The sequence below is a fragment of the Kwoniella europaea genome, chromosome 1, assembly GCF_036810445.1.
Source record: "Kwoniella europaea PYCC6329 chromosome 1, complete sequence".
NCBI lineage: Eukaryota > Fungi > Basidiomycota > Tremellomycetes > Tremellales > Cryptococcaceae > Kwoniella > Kwoniella europaea.
Window position 1 is genome coordinate 7,530,390 of NC_089487.1, and position 24,415 is coordinate 7,554,804.

General features: G+C 44.9%; 12 protein-coding genes across 12 annotated transcripts; 8 read left to right on the forward strand and 4 right to left on the reverse strand.

The window, feature by feature from the left end:
* Positions 1 to 1,175: 1,175 nt before the first annotated feature.
* On the forward strand, positions 1,176 to 5,056 carry V865_002864 (uncharacterized protein; the record flags this gene model as incomplete). Its single annotated transcript, XM_066226663.1, has 6 exons — positions 1,176 to 1,257; positions 1,319 to 2,057; positions 2,138 to 2,339; positions 2,403 to 2,506; positions 2,560 to 2,917; positions 2,972 to 5,056. 6 exons carry the CDS (start codon positions 1,176 to 1,178, stop codon positions 5,054 to 5,056), a joined length of 3,570 nt encoding a protein of 1,189 aa, XP_066082760.1.
* Positions 5,057 to 5,456: 400 nt separating this feature from the next.
* V865_002865 (uncharacterized protein) lies at positions 5,457 to 5,900 on the forward strand (the record flags this gene model as incomplete). Its single annotated transcript, XM_066226664.1, has 3 exons — positions 5,457 to 5,631; positions 5,706 to 5,800; positions 5,889 to 5,900. 3 exons carry the CDS (start codon positions 5,457 to 5,459, stop codon positions 5,898 to 5,900), a joined length of 282 nt encoding a protein of 93 aa, XP_066082761.1.
* Positions 5,901 to 7,761: 1,861 nt separating this feature from the next.
* Positions 7,762 to 8,283, forward strand: V865_002866 (uncharacterized protein; the record flags this gene model as incomplete). Its single annotated transcript, XM_066226665.1, has 1 exon — positions 7,762 to 8,283. The coding sequence occupies one exon, from the start codon at positions 7,762 to 7,764 to the stop codon at positions 8,281 to 8,283; it is 522 nt and encodes a 173-aa protein (XP_066082762.1).
* An 863-nt stretch (positions 8,284 to 9,146) lies between these two features.
* On the forward strand, positions 9,147 to 9,795 carry V865_002867 (uncharacterized protein; the record flags this gene model as incomplete). The annotated part of the gene is made up of 4 exons (XM_066226666.1): positions 9,147 to 9,170; positions 9,303 to 9,448; positions 9,581 to 9,632; positions 9,718 to 9,795. 4 exons carry the CDS (start codon positions 9,147 to 9,149, stop codon positions 9,793 to 9,795), a joined length of 300 nt encoding a protein of 99 aa, XP_066082763.1.
* A 646-nt stretch (positions 9,796 to 10,441) lies between these two features.
* Positions 10,442 to 10,934, forward strand: V865_002868 (uncharacterized protein; the record flags this gene model as incomplete). The annotated part of the gene is made up of 4 exons (XM_066226667.1): positions 10,442 to 10,492; positions 10,564 to 10,694; positions 10,761 to 10,806; positions 10,872 to 10,934. 4 exons carry the CDS (start codon positions 10,442 to 10,444, stop codon positions 10,932 to 10,934), a joined length of 291 nt encoding a protein of 96 aa, XP_066082764.1.
* Positions 10,935 to 11,431: 497 nt separating this feature from the next.
* On the forward strand, positions 11,432 to 11,967 carry V865_002869 (uncharacterized protein; the record flags this gene model as incomplete). Its single annotated transcript, XM_066226668.1, has 3 exons — positions 11,432 to 11,482; positions 11,592 to 11,731; positions 11,847 to 11,967. The coding sequence occupies 3 exons, from the start codon at positions 11,432 to 11,434 to the stop codon at positions 11,965 to 11,967; spliced, it is 312 nt and encodes a 103-aa protein (XP_066082765.1).
* Positions 11,968 to 12,505: 538 nt separating this feature from the next.
* Positions 12,506 to 13,018, forward strand: V865_002870 (uncharacterized protein; the record flags this gene model as incomplete). Its single annotated transcript, XM_066226669.1, has 4 exons — positions 12,506 to 12,556; positions 12,625 to 12,758; positions 12,831 to 12,876; positions 12,956 to 13,018. The coding sequence occupies 4 exons, from the start codon at positions 12,506 to 12,508 to the stop codon at positions 13,016 to 13,018; spliced, it is 294 nt and encodes a 97-aa protein (XP_066082766.1).
* A 436-nt stretch (positions 13,019 to 13,454) lies between these two features.
* On the forward strand, positions 13,455 to 13,976 carry V865_002871 (uncharacterized protein; the record flags this gene model as incomplete). The annotated part of the gene is made up of 4 exons (XM_066226670.1): positions 13,455 to 13,502; positions 13,604 to 13,749; positions 13,814 to 13,856; positions 13,914 to 13,976. The coding sequence occupies 4 exons, from the start codon at positions 13,455 to 13,457 to the stop codon at positions 13,974 to 13,976; spliced, it is 300 nt and encodes a 99-aa protein (XP_066082767.1).
* Positions 13,977 to 14,179: 203 nt separating this feature from the next.
* V865_002872 (uncharacterized protein) lies at positions 14,180 to 15,467 on the reverse strand (the record flags this gene model as incomplete). The annotated part of the gene is made up of 5 exons (XM_066226671.1): positions 14,180 to 14,282; positions 14,366 to 14,592; positions 14,663 to 14,798; positions 14,885 to 15,275; positions 15,422 to 15,467. 5 exons carry the CDS (start codon positions 15,465 to 15,467, stop codon positions 14,180 to 14,182), a joined length of 903 nt encoding a protein of 300 aa, XP_066082768.1.
* Positions 15,468 to 15,894: 427 nt separating this feature from the next.
* V865_002873 (uncharacterized protein) lies at positions 15,895 to 17,623 on the reverse strand (the record flags this gene model as incomplete). The annotated part of the gene is made up of 8 exons (XM_066226672.1): positions 15,895 to 16,097; positions 16,159 to 16,259; positions 16,337 to 16,440; positions 16,520 to 16,566; positions 16,686 to 16,785; positions 16,854 to 16,869; positions 16,952 to 16,995; positions 17,132 to 17,623. The coding sequence occupies 8 exons, from the start codon at positions 17,621 to 17,623 to the stop codon at positions 15,895 to 15,897; spliced, it is 1,107 nt and encodes a 368-aa protein (XP_066082769.1).
* A 951-nt stretch (positions 17,624 to 18,574) lies between these two features.
* Positions 18,575 to 21,557, reverse strand: V865_002874 (uncharacterized protein; the record flags this gene model as incomplete). Its single annotated transcript, XM_066226673.1, has 8 exons — positions 18,575 to 18,811; positions 18,878 to 19,135; positions 19,208 to 19,524; positions 19,610 to 19,720; positions 19,805 to 20,234; positions 20,314 to 21,003; positions 21,079 to 21,277; positions 21,412 to 21,557. The coding sequence occupies 8 exons, from the start codon at positions 21,555 to 21,557 to the stop codon at positions 18,575 to 18,577; spliced, it is 2,388 nt and encodes a 795-aa protein (XP_066082770.1).
* Positions 21,558 to 22,065: 508 nt separating this feature from the next.
* Positions 22,066 to 23,781, reverse strand: V865_002875 (uncharacterized protein; the record flags this gene model as incomplete). Its single annotated transcript, XM_066226674.1, has 1 exon — positions 22,066 to 23,781. The coding sequence occupies one exon, from the start codon at positions 23,779 to 23,781 to the stop codon at positions 22,066 to 22,068; it is 1,716 nt and encodes a 571-aa protein (XP_066082771.1).
* Between the last annotated feature and the right edge of the window lie 634 nt (positions 23,782 to 24,415).

Below are 24,415 nucleotides of genomic sequence, written 5' to 3' on the forward strand. Positions count from 1 at the left end.
TTCCTTTTCGGGTTTGCACAAGATCGACAGATTACGAGAGTGATCGACGTAAACTTCATTCTTCGAGATCTGAACAAAGAACATTCCTCAAAAACTGGCAAGTTGCCTATTGCAGAATGACAGCTCATTCCCAGGATAGTCGGGGTGGGTCGGTGCACAGGATGAGAATACTTGTTATATGGGCGCCTAGTACCTAGTATGAAAGCAATCAATCCGCAGGAACAAGATCAGACTGTGAGCACTGAATTTCTGTTTCTTACCGAAATCAGCCTTTTTCGTTTTTCGTCTTGTCTGTCTCAGGGTTTATTGAAATGATCGACAGGTACGAGTTTCTCCGTACCTTATCAGGTACTGTACACTTTGTTTACGCGTGGCAAAGTGTGAGGCGTTCTCAAAGCGAATAGGCAGTCAGTCAGAAGAGTGCGTGGTACTCACCGTACATCCCTAGGGGCTTTTCAGACAGGTTACAGACCAGGTAGTCATCGCGCGTGCGATCTGCTTCAAGGGGATCAAGACGCTCAAGCTGGCGTATGAGGTTGTCACTGGGTTGGGACCCATGTCAGCCTTCAGGATCTACATCAGACCATGACGGATTCGTCGATCCATCAGCCGGAGGAGGAGTGAAAGTGTGAGGGATCTGATCTCGATGTTCCTTGGCTGATTATAGTTGCCAAGATCTACATGGCAGTCTGAAAACCGAAAATGTTGAGCTGAAAGACCCAAAATATGATCCGCACGGCCTGCGCTGAAATCGGTTCAGGATCTGGACATATATCAGATTGGCCCAGAAGCAATAACCTTGAGCGGGTATCCTGCTCTTCACTTTGCAGACACGCCTCAGCAATCGAACAGTATGAACGTGAGGAGAAGAGGCCAAAAGAGAGATAGGCGCGCATAGGACTACGCAAGCCTATATCGTTTGCCCACTTCAGGTGCCTATCTTTCCCTTCGCTACGTCATGTGATGGGCCCCATGCGAGCTGGAGACGTGTTTGATCAGATGAGGATGATGAAGATGATGAAGATGAACAAATTCGAATGTCAGCTGAAGGTACACACAGAATCCGACTGATCTCGCTCATCCAAAGTCGTACCTGACCACTATCTGTAGCATCTATAGACTGGCCTATAAAGCTTGTGCCGCTAAGCTCAGCCTTTCGGCCAGGAAACCCCAAGATGTGGTGGCCGTTCCAGTGGTTGGTCATATACGTTCTTGGAGGTGTAACTTTTATACCGTTGGTAGTAGTTCTTGCCGTCGGTGAGTATAGCAACTTGTAACAATCTCCGTATCGAATCACTGATGATCTTCGCTACCATAGTGTACGTATACAAGTACGGTTCGGTGCCTATAGGAGATGCGGATCCGTTCAAAGTCGAAAAAGCAGAATTGCAAGGACAAGAAGAGAAAGATGAACAACTTGAAAAGAGCAAGACGTTGACCTCGATGGGTGACAAGCCAGTCTCGGGATGGCTGACTGTGAGACGTCAATTCAAACCTCTCAGTGCTGGTGCTGGATCAAAGAATGCTATAGCGACCGGTACAAGTGCTGAGTCAGCCGATGAAGCTGAACACGGAGAGCTAGAAATGGAGGGAGAAAAAGGAGATACAGAATCAATTATCACAAGTGGATCGACAACATCCACTGCAACCAGTAACAACAATCCTTCGACATACTCAGCTCGTATAGCTCAAACGTATCGATCGATGGTAGAATCTCGTGCATCAAGGAAAGAACCGGTTCCCAAAGAGTTCTTCTTCTGTGTGCTCAAGGGATCTGTACTGTTCTTATATGAAGACGAATCTCAGAGTAATTGTGTGGCTGCTCTCGGTGTAGATCAATATACTGTTAGGATCGAAAGGGAAGATGGGAAGAGGTTTAAGGGCAAAGATGCTGAGATGTTTTCCAAGCGGAATGCGGTGGTCTTGCGAGTTGCGAAGGGGGTGGAGAAAAAGGGCATACCCTTAGTTAGTAAAGATACACAAGTGGGGAGTGAGGAAGGAAAAGGGAGAGAACTGGAGAATAAACCGATCTTCTTGTTCACCAAGTCGAATATAAAGTAAGTGGTGCCCAGTCTCCCTTCTGATGTTATGGATTGGATACACCTAGTTGCTGAAACGACAAGCTGACTGATCATAGAATGGAGGATTGGTACCTCGCCCTTCTCGAGGCTTCATCACAAGCCGCTCAAGCCAAAACATCCGAAGTGTTCGAATCGAGGGATATGCAAGCTTTGGTGGACACCATCGATACTGAACCAGATCCCATACCGATGAGATGGTTCAACGCAATGCTTGGAAGGATATTCTTCTCCTTATACAGAACGGAAGCCCTCGAACAGGTGAGCCAGAGGTTTATTTAATTTTTGGTATATGCCTGGAAAGCTGATTCTCGCGGAACGCAGTTTATAATCACCAAAATGATGAAGAAACTCACTCGGGTGAATCGGCCTTCATTCTTGGGTCCTATAGTAGTGAGAGAGGTGAACGTTGGCACGTCACCACCATTGTGAGTCAAATTTACATTGTTTCTTGACTTGCTAGACTGACCCAACCTGTCAGTTTTTCCAAACCTATGTTGAAGGATCTTACCGCAGAGGGTACAGCGGCTTTCGAAGCGCACATGCAATATCGATCACATCCTAGTCGTCCCAACTCTCACGTCCGCATCACTATCGCTACGACCGCAACTATCCCCACAGGGTTCAAGCCTTACGTGGTCGATCTAGTACTAGCTGTAGTTGTAAAATCCTTAGAAGGTAATTTGGTCATGCAGATTAAGAAACCTCCAAGCAACAGAATTTGGTATGGGTTCACTTCGATGCCGAAAATGGACATTCAGATCATTCCGGTGGTCAGTGAGCGAAAGATCCAGATCGGAATGGTACTGAAGACGATTGAGAAACAGTTGAGGGATGTTGTGAGTGCTTCTGTCGCTATATTCACTCGTCCTATTGCTTAACAGTCCCTATAGATCGCAGAATCTGTGGTTCTACCAAATATGGACGATCTTGCGTTCTTCGACACTACCAAGATGAGTGTGCGCGGTGGTATCTTCAATGAATCCAGCAAGATTAAACGAGGTGAAGAAACGGAACAGCCGGAGACCGCTGTACCTTTGCCAGAATCAGAAATTCAGACGTCGAACGAAGACCCAGCTTCGGCTGTTCCCAGTACTTCAAGTCTACGGAAAAGGAACCCTCAAAAGTCCAAAACCGTCGATATCAACGGGCTGGGACAAGCTGAAGAGGTACCTCAACTTGGTCTACCTCGCACAGATACCGCTCCACCTACACTGAGCAACGGCACTACAAACAGAACGGCTGCTACCGTCCAAGCCACCAAGAAATGGTTTGCGCAAAATGGATCAGCTCGCCCTCCTTCACTTACCACACAGACTGTCACCGGGGGCTTCAAGCACTCTTCAGACGACAACCTGATGTGGCAAAGGTTAAACAGCTCCGAAGTTCAAGGCACAGCTCTGTCAGATCCCACTCTAGTCGATGCTAATTTCACGAACAGTCCAGCGATCGCAGCTGTCCAAGTGTCATCTAGCACTGCACCTCTGTCAGAAGAAGAGAAAAGATCCCTTGAAGCTGTTCAACCCTCTGACAGCACACCCACTTCCACTCCTCGAGGCGATATTAATATTCATGCGTTACATGGGGAGCCCCGAGTTTCGGATGCATCTATCGTATCTACCTCGAGCACAAGCACCGGAACTATACCGTCAGCCGCTCCACACAGCTCAACCGCTTCGCTCATCAGCAGTCTTCGAGCTCGTGACAAACAGGCAATCCAAGCTCAGGTGGGAACAGCTAGAGAAAGTCTGAAGAAATGGGGTGTTGGACTGGCGGCTAAGCGTAAAGCTATGAAGGAAGGTGTTCAGCATGGAGAGGAACACCGTCCGCCGGCATTATACCGGCCTCCAGAGGAGGACTTTCGAGAGGATGAACGATCATCAGCCTCAACCTCGCCCAACCGATCTTTGCAGGATAGGTTGAACGCTGCTGCTCATGCCGGTGCTACCTCCGTGCCTATGACTATACCGACGACAAGAGGCAGATCTGCTTCTTCAAGCTCAAGACCCAGCTTGTTCGCTTCACCCAAATCGGCTGTCTCACCCGCTTCTGCTTCTCCACCGAAATGGTCTCCACCTTCATCAAAGCCGACGACCGGAGTAGTGAGAGATGACATCTCGCAGCACTCCAATCCGTCTTCATCTGTTCCGTCACATACTAGAAGAACGTCCAATACGGCGCCGGTATTTGTACAACCTACTTCTGGAAGATCTATGGTCGTACCTAGAGTACCGAAAAGACCTGGTCAAGTAACAGGGATAGGTCATAATGCTGCTGAGCCTATGATTAGGAAGGTGTCAACGGAGGATGGACTTAGAGAGGAACGAGTCGAGGATGTCCATGTCGAGGAATCAAGAGCGCCTCCAGCGCTTCCACCCAGGAAATCGAAAGAGTCCTCTCGACCCGCTCAAAATAGTGCTGTCGGAGATAGCAATCCACCGGATATCCCTTCACCGGCTAAGCCTTCAACACCTGCACCTTCAGACGTACCACCTCCTTTACCTCCTCGAAAGTCATCATTCGCAGCTTCGAGTACCAACGTGAACACAGAAAGCGGGTCGCCGCCGCGACCTGACCATGCATCAAAGAGAAACGATGCTGCTCCGCAAGCCTCTCGACCAGAACTTGCTGAAAGATCAAATTCGATTGCAGCGTTACCGTCAATCGATACCACCGATCCTCAATTTAATGAAGTTCCCAATATCGATATCACCTCTCCAAGAACTGTCGAGATAGAATCGACTTTATCGAAAAGTCTCGGAACGTCTTCGACAGCCGAGAACGCTCTGAGGAGTCTGGTAGCCAAGAATGAGGAAGCGATGAAAGCAAAAGCGATAAAGAGCGTACCACCTTCTCCTAATCCGGATATCTCCACTACCAATACGATAGCGAATGATCATGCTAGTGGTGTTGCAGGAGATGATGGTGTTACTACTGCGCGACATGATGAAACACAAGCTGTCTCATCGAAAGACTGAAGGATGCATGATCACGAGTAAGGAAGAATTATATATGTTGTACCATGTCCATGAAGATTTGATGCATGTTAAGGTTTCTTTGGATTAGGTCCAACAGCCGGGTGACGAGGATGATGGAGAATGTTCAGGTTCTTATGCACACTATACAAGGCTACTTGTAGAACGGTAAACAATGACCGATCCCCGTCGTTTATCCCGTCCGCAAAGATCCGAAAGATCCCAGCTACAGTAGCCATGGGAACACACATCTCAAAATAGTATCGTACGACTTGACGATACAGTATCACCACGCATACCTGAATACCTGAACTCCTGATCATCACAAGCAACTAGAGTATCGTAACAGCCTTGACTACTTGAGATTCAGATAAGCTTATACTCCAGATTACCCTACTCTACCATGGGTCAACATCCAGCGGACAAAGCGAGTTCCTCACCGGTAACAGATCCTACCAATCCCCCAAATTACTCTGGACCATCAAATCCAGGACCTCCTGCAGCTCAAACTTCGGCGCCGTCAAGCGAAGGAAATAGTAGACCCGTGACGAACCAACCTGATGGTCGACCTAGGAGGAGTAAGTCCCGCGCCATCATCACCACCCTTCTTTGGTCGATGGAGTGGCGAATGACAGTTAAAGTTGGTATATAGCATTCACCAACGCTCCTATCGTTGTTGATAATACCAATCTACCTAACGAAGGGGCATTGTACTGTTCGTTATGCTGGGGTTGTTGTATGATTAATGTGAGCATGATTGTGTGACCATATCGTCTTTCTTTCCTAGATACCAGCTGGCGAATCGGGCATATGTTGTTGATTGATTTGATTCCAGATACCTCGTTAACATATTTGACAGTAAGGACGGACCTAAGTGAGGGACGGAGGGTATGAATATGGCATGCCAGATCGAGGTGAATGGGTAAGAACGAGGAGAGAATGTAGATAATGGAAGATATCCCAGTGGCGATCATTTGGTAGAAAAGATGGGAGGTGAGAAGTAAGCCGTCACCAAATGCATATTCGTCATATGTCACGCTTGAATTGATCAACGGAAGATTTCCTTTGATGGGCTTCTGTTGGTACTCCGAAACCCGCTCAGCTACACGCGATGATCGATGTCTCGGTCAATCATTCCAAAAGTAGACCATCCATCAATCCGAAATGTGATTCTCAGAGGAAGTTTGCCAGAATTAACACCTCGAAGCCCTCTCTTGTACAATCATATACCATCGTATCTGATATGTCTGACCCTTTTGGAAATATCAGCCAGCACACAGGTAGCAACAAGGATGTTCTTGAGCTTAGCCGAATTACCAGCGATATTATCACCCTCTTAGATCAAGATCAATATGGAGGTTCGGATACATACAAAAATCAGATCATAGTGGACGTGGAGCGTAACATTGGCGATGAATATTACAGTGATCTTCTTGCTGACATCCATAGCGAAGGAGACAATGCCGGTGATGCGGAAAGTGGGGTGGCGCATATGTGGGTCAGGGTGAATGATATTTGGGATGTCTCCATGGTGAGTCAATACCGTACCTTCAACTAAGACCTTGACAATCGAAGAAGCAGAGAGGGGTTCACTTCTGTGCTGAGTTGTGTATTCACTCCGATATGGGAATTAGCAAGCCCCTCAATACAGGTATAGAGGTTCGAACGAAACGGCCTATCAACTTCAAGCAGCGACTAATAACCTGAGAGCCACAATTAGCAAGATGAGATCATATGCCTTGAGCCGACAATATGACCAGCAAACGATCTCTAGTCTTTCAAATGACCATCTGAGGGCTTTACAACATGGCAGCGACCTATGAAAAAGACTGCTGAAAGATACACTGAATTCTCAGGCGTCAACGATAGCTACAGAATAGGATCTTACGGTGCCTTTCATGGTAACGTCACATGGTGATGATAGATTCACAACACATTGACGAAGTGGTCTTGACAAGCTTACGAAAGATCTGAATACACTCACGTATTCTTCCATACAAAATGTGTTGTATTCGTCCCTCATATCTCAGAAGGAATGGAATGACCAAGCGCAAGCTGCGGCTCAATTGCGGGAAATTGGCAAACACGCCTTCAAACTTCTAGGAAGTGAAATCGAAAGCAACCAAGATGGCGAAGGATCATGGAAGTCCCAGATGATGTGTTATGGCTCTAGAAGAGAGTGGGCAGAGTCTGTTGAAAGATGGTTGTCCACTGCACGCGAGGCAGAAACCAATCAGGATTGTGCTTTCTAGAATCGATATCACAGACTTCGAGGACAGTAGTGGTTGAAATCGAGTCTCACGATGACTGCCATTGAAGATTGCTGTAGTATTTCATGCATATGAGGGATCTTCCTAATTTACATGCTTCTACTATGATAGCGATTATAAACATGGCTCCTGCGAAGAGTCCAGAACTTCCAGCACTGTTAAATATTTCAATCTCGGTACTGATTCTCTTCAAGTCTAGATCATTCCATGACGCCTTCGGTGTCTTCCCTGGATGATTCGTTCTTCCAAGAAGTCCACAGTGACGTCAACTTATGTCTTCAAACCCCCATGGCTAGTCTATTTCTAGATATAAAAGTGCTGGGAAGTATGAGCGATACGCCTCTTTCTGTACATACAAACGAATCTGCATTACAATAGCTATCATAGGGACTGGCCTCATCAGCTTACAGCTATAGCCCATATAGCTCTACAGCACAAATGTCCAACGAATCTGAGAGGCTGATGACTGCAGCCCAAAGTGGCTCATCAGCCAGTGGCGAGAGTTGGCCGATCGAACTGACTGGTAGTTCAAGACCGCGAAGAAGCGATGGTCGAGACCCGCATTCTTTCCCATCCTTCGAGAGCGCTATGTCCGCAACAGCCGAGCTGGAATTAAGCAAGGCTATCGACCACGTCAGAGGGCTCATCCGTAAAAGGAAACACAGTGGTCTTCTCCATGGAAAAATTCTAGACGCTATTGAAGATGAGCTCGAACAGTGGACGCAGGCTGGAGACAAGTTCAGGGAAACTCTAAATTCTGCCCAAGCTCGTACACCCCAACAACAAGCATTGATCACCGAGTGGAACTCATTATCGCCGGAGTCAACGGCGGCTGAGGAGTATCCGATCGACGATTATGATTTCTCCGAACAGTACAGACAGTTGCAACAGTTTGATGCTGAAAGAACAAAACGTTTGGCCAGTGCCGCCAATAAAGACGATGGTGATAAAGGAGTTTAATACCAGTAGTGATTTATAGGTCAGTTTAAAGCTGCACGGTTGTAAAGTTGTTGAGGTATCTGGGGCTCGTGCGGACTTGTGCATGAATCAGTTGTGCCACTATTGACAGCGGCCGTACTCACGGAAAAGGTTCAGGGTCTAGAACAGTCTTGATTACGAATCACCTCCGCTATCATGAGGATAGCATAGCATTATGCAGGATCTACTTCCTCTGTTTCTGTCTGTGCATGAAAATCAAGTCGCACGAAGGCTCTGTCCCATGCACCTAGTGCAAGCTCTGCCAAGCATCACAGAGTCAAACAAGGAGGTCATGTGATGTGAAAAGATTGAAGGTCTGGGAGTGTTGTTCGTCGATAATCTACGAATTGACCCTGAAGAATAAATCTCCTTGATTTTTCTTCTCCCTCGCGAATAGATCCGTTTCCACAGCCAAGATCCCTTTGGAGGTCCTGGTCAAGCTCGAGAGACAAGTCAGACCAAACAACGTCGACCAACCAACCCTATTGCGTCGAAAAGGGAAGGCACAATATGCCAAAGTGAATGATGCGATTGGTTCCGATAACGGCCGCGAAAGCCAGCGGCAACCTGCTGCTGACAAAGGGAAAGTCGAAGGTGGGGAAGATGAATCTAGCGTTTCCTAGTGGGCTCCAAAGTTACCCCCTTTCCTCTTGTGGGATAGGCTGTAGAAATCTATAGGAGACGAGGGCTGTGTTATATTTCTACATATATACTCGTATGTCCGTTCATACTACTTTTTCTCTCTTTCTCAAGACAAAACACAACAACAACAACAACAACAACGAATTATAACCTGATCATTGCATTCAAGAACTTACGATAATCTCAGTCTAAGATACTTTAACATGCTTGTCAAATACCCCGTTCACGTAAGTACACCTTATCCAATAACGTAATTTCACCTACATCGCGATCGTTTTCGAATAGACTTGACAATATGCATCGTTGTCCGAGAGGTCAGAACGATATATTAAGCTGATGTGGATACAAAAATCTTTTAGTTCATCGCTGCTACCAGAGACCAGAACAAGACCGAACCAGAGTTCGAGGTCACCATTGATGTTGATTCTGATCAGAAGCTCGAGAAGGCTTTCGAGACTGTAGTTAAGAAGTTACACCCTGAGGATTCGGAGAAACACAAGTACACGTAAGTAAATTTCGTTTATTCCTCCTCTTCCTTTATGGAGCCAAGAGATGTAGGTCGAATGTCAAGAGGAGAATGGGAAGCTTCGAATTGCCATGGTGTGGTGTAGCTGACACATGTGGTTGATCTTGGTAGTTTCCTCCTTCAATCTCCTAACTTCCCTCCTATCGTCATTAACGGTGCATCCGTGAGTTGCTTGTCCACCTTCCCTACACCTAATCTACTTTCAGATGATCATACTTAGGTGCTGACTATTTGAACGATATACTTAGAAACCTTCCGACTTTCCTAACTTCTCTAGAGACTGGAAGGTTATCGTCATTTCAGCCAAAGCCAAAGCAGCCCAATAAGTCGACGGTCAGAAGGGAATTGCAGTAGACGACGTATGATAGGGGAATGAACCTGTTTTATAATATATATATATGCAAGAGATGGTAATGTCAACATTCAAGAGAAATCTGTCATGACCGCTTATCGAAGAATTCGTTCTACTCCTTGCGTTTGTCGCTCACGCTAAACTTCTCCACTCATTTTACAGCCCATACATCACATTCTCATGCTCATTCGCATTCTCATTGTCCGGGCTACAGGATCAACTGGGCATAGCACCACTCTTTACTGTCATGAGAAAGAAGTCGTACTACTACTACACACATGATCCCCGCCATCACACACAGCTCAATCATGTATGAGACATCCTTTACATCTACACTGCCTCATCTGTATTCACGCACACAGATCTGTCTTTGATCTGGACTACTCAGTATCAACATCTACTTCTCACCGAGTGTCCGTGATTTGAAAGGATATCATGTGTTGTATGACTGTCCGTGATGACCGCTTGAGGTAGCATGCTTCGCCCTGCATGCATCATCCCAAAGGTATATAAGAACAAGTATCTTCGTTGATCGTATTGTCATCTTCATACCATCTCACCGTATTCATTAACTTCTCACAAGTAATTACTCTTTCCGATTAAGCGTGTTGAAATTGACCATGTCAGGCTGTATTGATGGACCCACTTTTGTCGAACAAGTCCGACTCATCGTAAATTTACAAACCCTCTCAGCTGAAGCATCCCTCCATCGATCTTTGTTAGCTGATCATGTGACATTTAGTTTATCGACAAGACCCGAAACCCTACTCACGTCGTATGGGAAGGATGTATCTCAGCGTTCGGACCGCTGAATGGGATCTTCGAAAGATGGGTGGAAGAGAATTACCCAGGAAGTCCCGTAGGACAATATTCGTAAGTCCATCACAATCCCGCGTTGGAACAAAGGAATCCACTGATGAATCTGCAAATCGTAAACAGATTCATCCTTGATAGTTTGCAAGGTCAACCTTTGACTGGTGACGAAGTGAGTCAACCTGTCAAAAAGTCGTATGATGATTCACACTGATCGCTTGCTGTGAACAATTGTAGACTTGCAAGGAACTTGACGTTCATTCCGGTAGGAAGATCTATGCGATCGTCTGGCTTGGTTAATTCTCTGAGAGTAGAAGGGTTCTCATGATTAACAGGGAAGAGATGAGGGCATCATATCGTTTGTATGTAGTGGGCTATGTATGTTTTACTTTAGGGGAATTTTGAGCACGATTCCTCCAATCTAGCCCCCCAATCGATGATTACACGAGTTGCACCGCATAAAAGAACGACAGATTGGCTGATTGAGGATGTCCCAAAGATCTGCATAAGCTATGCATACAAGACCTGTGCCTTTGATACACTGACCAGCTCAATATCCTCTATCCTCGAAGTTAAGGACAGAAGACTTCCCTCGATATAGTACATGTCGATCTCACCGGATTACCGGATGATCAAATGATCAACAACTTGCTGACACCTGTATATTGTGCAGCGAAGAATCTATATATGTATGCATACCAAGACTCATAACACCTTTATGTTTCCTTGATCTCCCTTATTATCAAGTCTCCACAGTGCCGCTACTTTGAAGCTCTTCTAGTCCTATATATTCCAATATGTCCGGCTGTGTCAGGGGTCATACTTTGGTTGAGCAAGTCCACTTATACGTAAGTGATCCCTCTGCCATCCCTGCTCTTCCCATATCTCCGGCCGACCTTGCCTCTGTCGAACCTATTCATCCTTGGATTTCGCCTGAATTTTCGCTTCTTTACCTAGTTCATAGAATACCGCAACAACGGAAGTTACACTTACCGCCACTCATGGGACGGCTGCATCTCTGCTTTATCACCTTTACGATTCATCTTTGAAAGAGGGGCCGCTGAAGAACATTGTGGTGAATCTATTGAGAATTTCCAGCAAGTCGGACATTATATTTATCCTTTCCACTCCAACGTCGGGTCCATCGGTCATCTTGACTACTCATCAAGGCAGGCTAGATGCTTATAATCGGGTGTGTTCGATGTACCGTAGCTTCAGACTTAAGAATCCTACTGTCGGGCGTACCTTGACAGGAGATGAATCAAGTAGAGACCTTGAGATCCATTCGGGCACTAGGATCTATATTGCCAGAGTCGCCGGAGAGGCAGAATAAGAGTGATCGATTTACCTCTTGTACTACGCAAAGATGGTGCATTCGATTCGAAGGTTTGGTTTGGCGGTGAAAGGGTGAATTGATGAGATGTATTATACTGTACATACGTATGAGACATGAATCAAAGATGAGGTCTGATCCACAGAAGTTGTATGTTTGATTTCAAAAGATCACTCAATGCCAAGCCCATATTACATTAATACTGGATGTACCGATAAAACATCGCTCAACATATCTGTCGTAGCACGTACGTACTGTATTGTGGCATTGACTGCAGTACAATTAGTGAAACCTGTGTTGTTATCCTTCAGATTCTCTGTTCAAGATCTGATCTGATTTTGTACTATGTACAATGACCGCCTTACCGAATGGCTATACATCAAGAGGATATGGTCTAGCGGTATTGCATGAAGCGGAAAAGGTATATAAGCGTGTCCATCACCTAGATCAGGACACTTTAGTCACTCATCGAATTCGACACCTCATCCAATACACTGCACCACCACTCAATCCATACTCAATTATTATCAGTCGAGAAATGTCAGGCTGCGCTAATGGACCTACTCTGATTGAAGAAGTCAGAATTCGAGTAAGTCCATCCATCACGGTATACTGAAATACCTTCTTTAAGTGGCATAACTCACGGATCTTTGGCAGATCATCGATCTCGATGCTCAGATCCCTATTAAGAAATGTTGGCAAGGGTGTATATCCGCTGTATCACTTTTGAGAGAGATCTTCCAAAGATGGATTGATGAGGTGCATTCAGGAAGTGATTATATCTGGTATTAGTAGGTGACTGACTTATCTTGAGGATGAGCAAATATTGATATCTGATATTTGATGGTGATATAATATGGTAGTTTTACACTTACTTCGCCTAATGGACATACCCTTTCGGGAGAAGAGGTGAGTACTATCCGATCAGAGATTCCGTAAGTCGACCATATGCAGAGGAACATGGTGCTGAATTGTTTACACATTTTAGTCTTGTAGAGATCTTGATTTACACACCCTTACTACCATCTACGCTAAAAGATTGATCAAATGATCTTCGATCTTGTAGCTTGATCATCAGTATTTTCTGACTTACTGAAGGTAATTGTCAGTTGACGCTGGAAGTTATCGATAGTGGTCTATTGGATCTGCTTGTCGTGCATGTACTGTAATTGTGATTATGTGTTGCTTCATGAGAGTGTGCGTAAAATAGCCAGATATACAGATACTCACGCCGAGTCACCGAGATCTGTCACATTGATGGACTGATCGATTGAATGATTGATGAGAAGATCGGTAAACATTCACCTGACTGCATTCCCATCATAATACTGGATGTATGATATAGTCCTTCCAGATCATCAGATACATTCTATTATATATTCTCCGAACTCTACTTTGCCTATTCCAATCCTCTTCTCTTCGCATCAACAGAGCATACGGTACTTTTTTCGATCCACATCCACATATCGTATACTGTATACCGCAATATGTCAAATTGTCATCCCGAATCCTTCGTTGAGGAAGTCAAATTTATCGTTAGTCTCCATCCAAATCAACTAAACTATCTTCTCACTATCACTGTACACTGTATATCGTTGACTGAAACTTTGCCCATGTGGCGAATGCTGTACCATAGATAATCGACCGTTCTTTCACTCAAGCTCACTGTAAACCCCCTCAAAGGAGTTGGCAAGACTGCATCTCCGCCTTTGGCCAATTAAGGGGATTGTTTCAGAATTGGGTGGATGATGTTTATCCAGGGGACGATGTCGATCAATTCCAGTGAGTCCTGTCTTTGATGAGCTCCCACTGATCTTATTATGTCTGACGGTGAATTGGGGTGCAGATTCAGACTTGGATCTGATGGTCAAGTCCTGACTGGGGACGACGTGGGTACGATATGTGACACAAATTTGGTGCTCTGACTCATTGGCAATATTGTATAGAGACCTCATGATCTCGGACTACATACGCCTACGAAGATCACCGCCACCCGTCTCTTCAGATGATGGCAAGGGGAGAACCAATAAGCCCAGGCAGAGTGGGAGTGAGAACGATTTGGATCGATTAGCATTATGATATTTCGATATTTTCGATGTCTGGAGACGTGCTAGGACTATGTGAAGACGAAAGACAAACGAGATGATATTGTTCATACACATATATTCTGAATCTATCCAATGACCAAGAGTTTCCTACACTTCCTGATAATCTATGCGGTTACTGCAAATTTGAAAGAAGCTTCGTCGAAAAGTTTGGATTTTTCTGCCAAGTCGACTGCGAAAGGATGTTGAGGAGCGTTGGTAGCGAGTTTCCTATATACATCAGACATACAGTGGATCAGTTTTTCCAGTCAGAAACGTAAATGACGATAGCGAAGAAAGCTAACTACACTCACTCGGCATATCCTTCGATACCCAAACTAGTCCCCACAGCCAATACATCCCCTTGCTTATCCCCATTCTCCTTCTGCGAAGCCTCAAGTATATCCGCTTTAGCTTCATCGACATGACCCAGCAGTAGATGAGCGGCGGCGTGAGAAGCTAATACTGGTGGTGTACGACCTGAAGGAAGTTGGTAGAGCTCTTCGTAGAAGTAGTAGGACTGGTGGAGAGGTCGAGCGCCCTAATAATGAGAATACAAATCGGTGTCAAACAATTAGTGTTGGTTCTTTCAATTAATTTAGGTCACTCACAGTCTTCAATCCGATCCAAGCTTCTATAGCCTGTACCAGCGTCGAGTCATTACCGATCCTCTTGGCTGTATTGTAAGTACTTTGAGCGAGGTCTCGTCTATCGAGCGATAAGAGAAGTTGAACGAGAAGGGCGAGGCTGTGTATGAGTAGAGCGAAACAAGTGATTTAGCAATTCTCAATACGACAATGATCCCAATCCCAACTCCGGATAGTCAAACTCACCATTCCAAATCCTCTTTCCCTCTACCTTCATTCAAGGTAGCAACCGCCTCCTCAACCTCCCCGAGGAGAATGAACACCGTAGAGCTGATGACCCTCACAGTAGACTCTTCCACTTCATCCTCTGATCCTTCCACTTCCAAGACGAAATCCCTAATTTCATCTACCTTGTCCTCTCCAGCGAGGTGCGAGGCGAATGCATCGACTGTTCGAGCTGCTATGGAGGGCTCGGACGAGGATAGGAAAGGGGATAAGATCGATTTGGCAGATTGGATATCTGGCGGATTGGACGATAAGTGAGATCTGGCGATGTACAGTGCTCTATGGAGTGAGGAGGGGTCGTCGGAAGGTGTGTGCGGTTGGAGAAGAGCTTCTTCTATTGCGGCTGGACGGGCTGTCAGCAGTAGAACATAGAATGGCGAGAAGAGAAGTGAGATTAGGTACCTTTGTATGAAGCTGTACAATATATGCGAGTTAGATTGTCAGCTACGGTGACTTGAATCAAATGGTCGAGCTAGCTGTTAAGTCGACTCTACTCACCCTGGTAAAACAACTGCTTGACGTGATACAAGGGATCCAACTCCATTTTGGTGTTCTTGCTGACTGGTTTATGCTGATACTTGAGTGAATATGATAAAACGAACGAAGAAGATCGTGATGAACGCGACGACAGCTCTGCGGTGGAGTGACGTGGTGGTGAACGCAACAACAACAGCAATTACGCGGGTCAGAGTGGCACTTTTATCAACTACCAAGAGTGAGATATATGATGCAACGATCCATGCGATGTAGTATATAAAAGACGAACCATGGGAGTAAGGATACAGAAGAGCCAGAATCGATCACTAATACTGTCTATTCTATATGATATATGAGAAATCTATGTACAACGTCATCCGCTTCGATCTTGTTCAAACGTATATATATTACAATCTACACCTTTTTCTCATTCTCACTCCCCTTCGCTCAACATTCAGCATACGGCATTTCAAATGTCCATGATGATATACCAGCTAGAAGAATATAGGCGCAGGACAGACTTTATCGCCCTTCTTCAATCCCCTTAATCTACTATCCACCAGATCCTTCTCAGGTTCAGTCAAAGGTCCACATACACCTGGATGACAAGGGTGATACACCCCGTCTACTCTCGTATAAGCAGTTTCGTATAGTTCCTGCAGTTTCTCAGCGAGAGGTGGATGGGCAGGTGCGCAAACTAAAGGAAAACACAAAGACATCAGCTAAATGTCACGCAGTGGAAATGAAACTCCACTTACCATCCGTCACTTGTTTGGCCCAGATGAAATAAGCTTGGATACGCTTTATACCCCATCCTACAGGTGGACAACGTCGTATGGATTCGAGGTTGTGGATTTTGCTATTACAATGCCCAATGCAAAACACAGAGATTAGCCAACATAACCTCTCTGTTGTTACGGATTAGTCAATACTTACTCTGCTAATTTGACTTGCTGTGCTTCACGAGATTTGTACGGAGCCGATCTGAGTTGTGCCGTCTTTCTTTCCAATCCAGAGAGGGAGGTATCATCGGTGCATTCCTATATTCAAGCAAATGATAAGCATCAGTTGGCTGCCATCGAAGCTTTTTAGGAGAATCGAGAGCAAGTGTCAACTCACCTCTACGATTCGAGCTACATCCGTTCCGAACAACTGGGCGATTTCCTCTGTAATGAATTCCCAAAATTAGCAAATCGATCTCGGAAGGTGATGACTACAATCTCGCATCGGATGAGAGTTGATAAGGGTCCTTTCGATTTTGTGATATATTATCAACTCAACTCACCAATGGTAGTATGTGTATCCTCGACCGTATCATGCAATACAGCAGCTTGCAACACTTTCACATCCGTTATTCCAGTCGACGAGAGGTAGTTCGCTACAGCCTATCAAGTCGGCATAGCCAGATCAGCACTATTCCCACAGAGAGAGGTAATATTCGTGAATGACATACGATGGGATGGTTTATACTATTCAGATAAAACGATTATCAGCAAATTCCATCGGTGATCTTCCTACCTGGTTGAGATTGAGGCCTGACGAATGACTTACTATGGAGTTTGATCTACGTCTTTTCGTCTCTGACAAGAATGTTTCTACATAGTAATGAAGTCAGCAACGAAAGATCGTCTTCTCATTGTGTCATCGTAGACATAAAAGTAAGTCAAATCTCTAACATCCTTCCATCCTTAACTTTCATCCAACATAAAGTTAAATTCAGGTGAGACTCACTCTAGCAGCGAAATCCACAGTCCTCATCAACCTACTCAACTCACTCTCATCCCTATACTTCTTACTTATCCTCACTCCGTTCACTCCGTCGGGTCGTTGGGGAGCAACGTTCACATGCATAGTTATATCTGTGAAACTATCAGATCTGGATATAGGTGGTGGAGGACTGGGAGCGAACGTTCGAGGTGGTGGTGTACGTGAAAGATCCATTGGATCCAACTCTGATGGTGTTTTATGTATATCCAAGGATTTACGATTGTTGGAGTTCGATGTGGTAGGTGAATTGAGTGTTTGAGTGTTTCCATTATTTGGTAAAGGTGTATTATCAAATAATAATGATCTACCATCACCATTCCCATTGGGTTTACTGTCGCTGTGAGCGTGGATATGACCATTGAGATCTGAAGAAGGTGAAGGTGAGGTGGTTATGATTTTACTGGGAGGTTGAGGGATATTCAATTGTAATGAAGATGAGGCGGTTTGAGGTGACATGATGGGTGTGATAGTTTGGAATAGTAGTGTATGTGAATGTATATGTTGATAACGTCGTCGAATTGAACACCTGTTCTTTGTTATTCAGTGAAGAGATGTTGAAGATCGTTTGTTAGACACGTTGTTTCTTTCTTTCCTTGCTGACAAATAGTTATCTTGACTTTCCTTTTATCCACCGAAGATGAAAGAAGAGGAGAAAATATCCATAAGCCCGATACCCCAATGCAGATCTAAGATCACTTCTTATTATCCCCTTCTTCCCCTTCTGAATTCCTTCGTAGTACTGCTTGGGTCGATGATTTGTGCAATTAATTCGCGGAATCGGTCAATGCGGTCTCGGTATTGAACACCTTGAATGACCCATGTGAATATTGACACGGCTATCTCTTCACCATTCAGGTTAGATACTTGAGAATAGGTTCGGGAACGTGATATCGATGGTGATAGTACAAATTCTCTTTCGTTATGTGCAGTGTTTTCAATATGGTTAAAGAAGAAGAATGGAGTACGGATGATATATGTTGATTGTTGGTCGACCTTGCTTACTCAACACGATGTGAACGCAAATAATGACGTTTTTCTGACAATTGACAACACCTCGGCCAATTACAACATTACGATTGGTGTAATGGATCATTACAAATTATCGTAATCAGCTAAGGTGGCAACATTACGCCTTCATCAAAAGCACACTTAGAAGCATATATGAACAAATTAAGTTACATGACATGGCTTCGACTTTCACTTCTTCATTAATTCTTTTACTTGAAATTCGTGTATAAGCTACATAGGTCGTATGAAATATCACAAAATGTGGAGGGGTTTGGGTGGGTGGAAGAGAGAAACGTAACCTGGAAGAAAAGTTTAAAGAGAGAAAACGGGTTTAGATCCAACGAGTCAAATGAGGTGAAGGAAGAAGAGTAGGAAGACTACATGCTCGATGGAAATCGATCACACATCAAAAGCATCACTTCTCCATCCTTCCGATTTCTCTTCCCTCCTCTTTTGTTCCTTTGCTCTAGCCGTCAGATCTTCACCTTCGGCTTTAGCTTGATCAGTGGCTTGTTTGCCTTTACCTCGGAATTGATCGGCTGCCCCTACAGCTCGGTTTGTAGAGGACGAAGCGGCTGCCTTGAGTTTCTGTCGTTGGGTATTGGAAACGTATGAAGGTGGTTTATTGGGGAACAACTATCCGCAAATACATCAGCACCCTGTTGACTTACTCTTGGACCGGGTATCAATCGAGCCACTTACATCCTCATCAACACCAATGTGAAGTACGTATTCACCCCTTCTACCATACTTGACAACACCCTTAGAACCGACACTGACGGGACCAGAGGTAGATGGGTGAGGGAAGATGGAATCGCTGAACACAGCGTTGATAAAGTTGGCAGCGGTTGGTCGAGCATTGGTAGCTGCGATAGCTCGTTGTTGAATACCGTATAATCGGAAATCGGCTTGTCGGAGGTATTCAGCGATTTGAGCTTCGAGAGCGTGGGTGAGGTTCCGCTGGAAAGTAAATGATATTAGCTTATACCACGAGGTGCAAATACGGCAAACGTCTATAGATATCTCACTCACCTTGACGAAAGCCTTGATAACAGGTCTAGCGAACCAAGCAGCCAACCATTTATTGTTCTTCCTAATTTCAAAGTCGAACCCAGAGATCCAAACTTGAACATCTTTAACCACGAAGAAAGTCTCTTGATCATCTTCATCGGCGTTTTCCAAGGTGACATCAAAAGAGATACCTTGAGGTCCAAATTTGATATCTAATAAACCGGAATCTTCAAATGGCATGAACCCAGATTTGAGGTTGACCCAGAATGCGATGTTTGAAGCTGAGAAGTGGAGCCCTTGGACTTTAAGTCTGACCGAGGCATCGTACTCTGATGCGTCTGCGAAGGTGATTAATCGATCAGCGCGTTCACGTATGGGAAGAACCCTTTCGCTGAATCGAAGAGAAGTAGTGTTCATACTCACATGTAGCATATCCTTGAGTAAATCGAAGATCGTTATGTTGAACGAACCTGATCGAATCAGGGATGAACGATACGGATTCAAGTCTGATATCATCGATAACGAGGTCGACGTCTAAGCTCAGGTATTGGCATCAGCGTAAGGAATGACACAAGGATACATTTTGAGATCAGGCTGGATTGAGGCGATATTACTCACCTTCAGATTTGTATTCAACCCTCGGAACAGGAATCTCCTTAACCAACCCGATCAATCTCGGTACAATCACATCCATGAAATCCCTGTACAGCCCTTGACCTTCTGCTCTCAATGCTCCCACACCGACTTTCCCAGCGTGGGAGAGGGAAGAACCTAATTTCTCGATCGATTCAACGAGTTTGTTGGTAGCTTCATCATTGGTTATTCCATTGACTATCGATTCCAATTGATCTTGCAGGTCTCTAGCATCCGCTTTCCATTTAGGGTTTTCAGCGATCAGGGATTGTCCATCATCATATAATGAGGTTGCCTTTCGATAAGCTCTTTGAGAAGTGACATAACCGGGTTCGTATAATAATCGATCAAAGTAATTACCAAGTTCTTCGAAATATGCTGAGAGCTTGTCATCGCTTCGGACGTCATCAGCGGCCTATAACATATGCAAATAATCAAAATATCAGTATAAAATCCCGTTGACTGATTATTATTTTACTTCGACCTCGACTTACCTTTTGCGAAGCACTGATAACATCATCCAAACTCTTATTCGAAACTTTCTCCACGAAGGCTTTCAAATCCCTACCAGCCTGTTGTACCTTCTCATCCTCATCATCCACATTAGACTTCTTCTGAGTCTCATCCAAAGCCTGTTCAGCCTTGTTGGCATACTTCTTAAACAAGTTGACAATAGTCGTGAGGGATCTTCTGTATTGGGGGTTCGATTGAGCCTGAGTGATAACTTTTTGTAAATTACCAATCAATTCATCTTTCTTCTGTTGACCTTCTGGTAATTTCTCATCGAAATATTGTTTAACATTTTCAACCTCGTCCCATATACTTTCTCTAACTTCACCTTGAAGTTTACCCGTTCTGGCACCTTTCAACCCTTTCTTACCCTTATTTTGAAGATTTTGGAAATCGACACCTTGTTCTCTTTCTTTTTGAGATGGTCGGGTTTTCTCGGCTGCCTCTTTGGCATTGTCTGCTGCGACTGATGCGGCATCGGCGAAAATATCTCGAGTGAGGAGAATAAGATCGGATCCGAGTTGTCGGAAAGTATCGTTGGTGACGATTAGAGAAGCGATAGTTCTGAATGACTCGATAGCTCGTTGACCGTCTTTAGAAAGTTCCTTTTGAGAGGGTCGAGATGCTGATGCACTGGATACATCCACATCAACATCGGCAGTAGCGGCGTTGTACTGAGACAAAGTAATGAGAATCTCGTCAGCTCTTACCTCTGTAGTAGTGAGGCATGGTGCGCAGTCGACACCCACGAAGAAGTTTTGCAATAGATCATCATCGTTCTTCTCCTCTCCCCATTTCTTGGCTGCTCTCAATACACCTTTGAGATCTTCCAACACTCTCGTACCTTCGGCGCCTAATCTTGCGGTTCGCGAATTAGGTCCACCGGTAGCTTTAAGCGTATCGGATTCGAGGATCGTTTGGATCAATTTGGATAATTGCGATTGAGAGCTGTGCATTCCACCGAATAGGTCATCAGTACATGAGAAGAACAAACGTTTATCATTTCATCTACAGTGGCGAATATTACACCCCTTGGCTTGTAGTTACACACAACATAAGGCAGAAGCAGGTCGAATACTCACGGTAATTTACCTGCACCCAGAGCTCCACTCACTTCGGCCACCTTGATTCTCTGCCCTTTAGCTGGGATGGCATTCTGCACATCCCTACCTGATGGTAATTGTGCTGAACTCAAGAGAGGTTGTCTCTCTGATGCTGTTGTGGACATGGTAGGTACGATTGCCTGTGAGTTGTTACGGGTTAATGGGATATGTGATTGGACGGTCTCTAATACTGAGTTCAAGAAGAAGCTCATGTGTGTATATATATATATCCTAGTCAGTGGATGGACAAAGGGAAAGAGATGAAGGGTGAGAAATGGGTTGGAACAGGTGTATATGACGTATAACCCGTATGAGTGAGTATCACACGATCAGCTCATCAGCCCAATCCAACGACGAGTAAGCTCAAGGATTGACTGCAGATGGTTACGATGACCTCACTTGCAAGGGAGTGGGAGTACCTGACCGGACTATTACCCTGAGTCATGATCATACATATCACACAAGAGCACGTTTGTTGGAATTGCGGAATGTGGGGTCTCCTGATCGTACCTGATATTGATACATAGAAATACACAAGATGACAACAATGAAAGATAGAGTAGACCATTATGAATCATTGACATGGAAGCAGGTAATGATGATGGAAACAGGAGACCACATGTCATCCTCTAATCACTCCTCCTTATCTACTCCCACACCCATCTTCCTCAACCTCTCACTCAACTCCACTTCCTCCAACCCATCTTCCCTCCTCATCCTCCTCTGTCCCGTAGGACTCCAAATCAACGGTGGTCCACTTCCATTTAGATGAGGTGAGATGGGTCTCGGGGAAGTGGGAGTGGAAGGTCTTGATTTGTGTATTGTCGAAGTAGTAGAGCGAATAGGTAAAGGCGATAATATAGGTAACGGAGAAAGTGCCGATTTAGGTACATCTGTTGAGATAGATGAGGGTGATGGTGAAGTTGCAGAAATCAATGAAGGTTTTCTGGTTATCCTTGGCTTTTCCACTACCAGGCCCATATCAGAATCCCGTTTAGAGCTCGTACTATCCCCTCTATCCACTGTGTTATCTACCTCAGATCGATCCATTTCCATATCCCGCCTAGCAAACCATTTCATCCTCACCATCTCCCATTCCTCACTCGTCTTGCCCAACGATCCAGGTGAGAATGCCAAACTACTTCTTCTCTTCTTCTTGACTGAACTTGTGGGAGTAGTGGGGGGTTCAACAATTTCATCCGTCCTTTCTATATCCATCATCTCCCTTGAATCCGGAGGGGTAGACACAAACACCACTTTCATGCTTTTCGAAACGTAATATGATTTTCCTTCGTGAGCATGAGATGGTGTAGAAGGTAATGAAGTTGATTGTCTTGTTCGATTGACACGAGATGACGAGGAAGGTATACAGACGAATTGAAGCTGAATAGCATATTTCAATACTCCTTTCCCTCCATTCTCACCCATACCATCTCTGGTTTTACAGTACGTCTTTTCCCTTACTAGTAACCTTCCACCTATGGGTACTTTCCTAAGATCGTATGGGAGAAGGAAAACTTTGATAGGTGAATTTGAAGATTTGATGAGGATTTGTAATTGACCAACTGGCGAGACCTGATATCCAGGGAATGAAGGTGGTTCATTCTTCCGTGTAAGTGTATCTAATACATGAGAATGCGGATGGTGATGTGGGTTTGGGTGTGGGTATGAGAAAGAATCATAATAATATTTCTCCAAATCCACTCCGCCCGTCCAAGGACTCTGACATTGGCTTTGCGTAGATTTAGTAGGCATCATACCGATAGCTTCGGGGTCTTCCAAGTCATAATACACAGCTGAGAATGGTATCTCCATTGCAGTTGGATACCTCAGATGAGCCGCACATGATTTCCCTTTTCCTATCGATACTAAGCTGATCGAAAATTCATTGGTAAGTTGATGAGGCTGATGGGCGGAGGACATACGTGAGTGAAGGAGGGAGAGATGGTATGAGCCTAGCAGAGGTTGAGAGCGGGATAATCGACGTGAAAGAGAGGGTGAATGTGAAGGGGATTGATTGTTTGAATGGGCAACATCATGAGTCGGAGTGTGAAAGGAAGAATTAGGTGATATTCCGCCGTTCATATATCTAGGTGAAGGTGATACGAGAGATGTTAACGGTGATAACGATCCCCTCGAAGTAGGTTGGGAGGCACGTCGACTAGGTGTGGGTATAGGCTTTGCTCCATTACCAGTGTTAAGGGTAGGTGAGGGGGTTTGTGATATGGCTGAGATGGGTGGTTGAGATAAGGGAGAATGGCGAATAGGTGAGTACGAGGTAGATGGGGATGCGCCAGGGGAAGAAGAGGAAGAGGCGGGGGTGGACCTAATAGACTGTATGTATGTCATATCGTCGAGCTATAGTGTGTTGGTGGGGGATATATGAGTGAGATATACATGATGTACGAGCGAGGAAGTGAGTAAGAAGCTAAAGATGTGATGTGATTGTGATGAATCGAGTCGTTCTTATGTTTCGGTTATCGTCATTAATCATTACCCTGAAATCCCCTTTTCCGCCTTGGCTTAGATCCTCTTTGCAGAAGCTCAATCCGTTATCGGGATTACACTTTATCATACCTGTAGACTGCCAAGGTCAGCATTGACGATCACCCGTACATACTGAGCCAGCGTTCTGAGAGCGGAATGGGAATCAGATCGATTGATCTGGTTGGAGAGGGATGGGCTCGTGCAGATATGCACAATATGAGAATGAATTTTCTGCCTAATTGTCTGGAAGACTACCTCTACTGTCGAACGGGATGTTAACAACAGGGCGTATGAATGGGTCAAAAATCCTTTTCTACCACTTTCTATAGTTGAGGAACACAAAATCCTTAGGTCCGTGGGTGTAGACTTGAACAATAGATGACAGAGCGTTGTCACACTCTACTGCTCATTACTAACCTAATTCAATGACAACCTTAATTGCTGGAGCTCACATAGCCTCAAACATGTACATTTCGATTCATCAACTTGCTTCGAT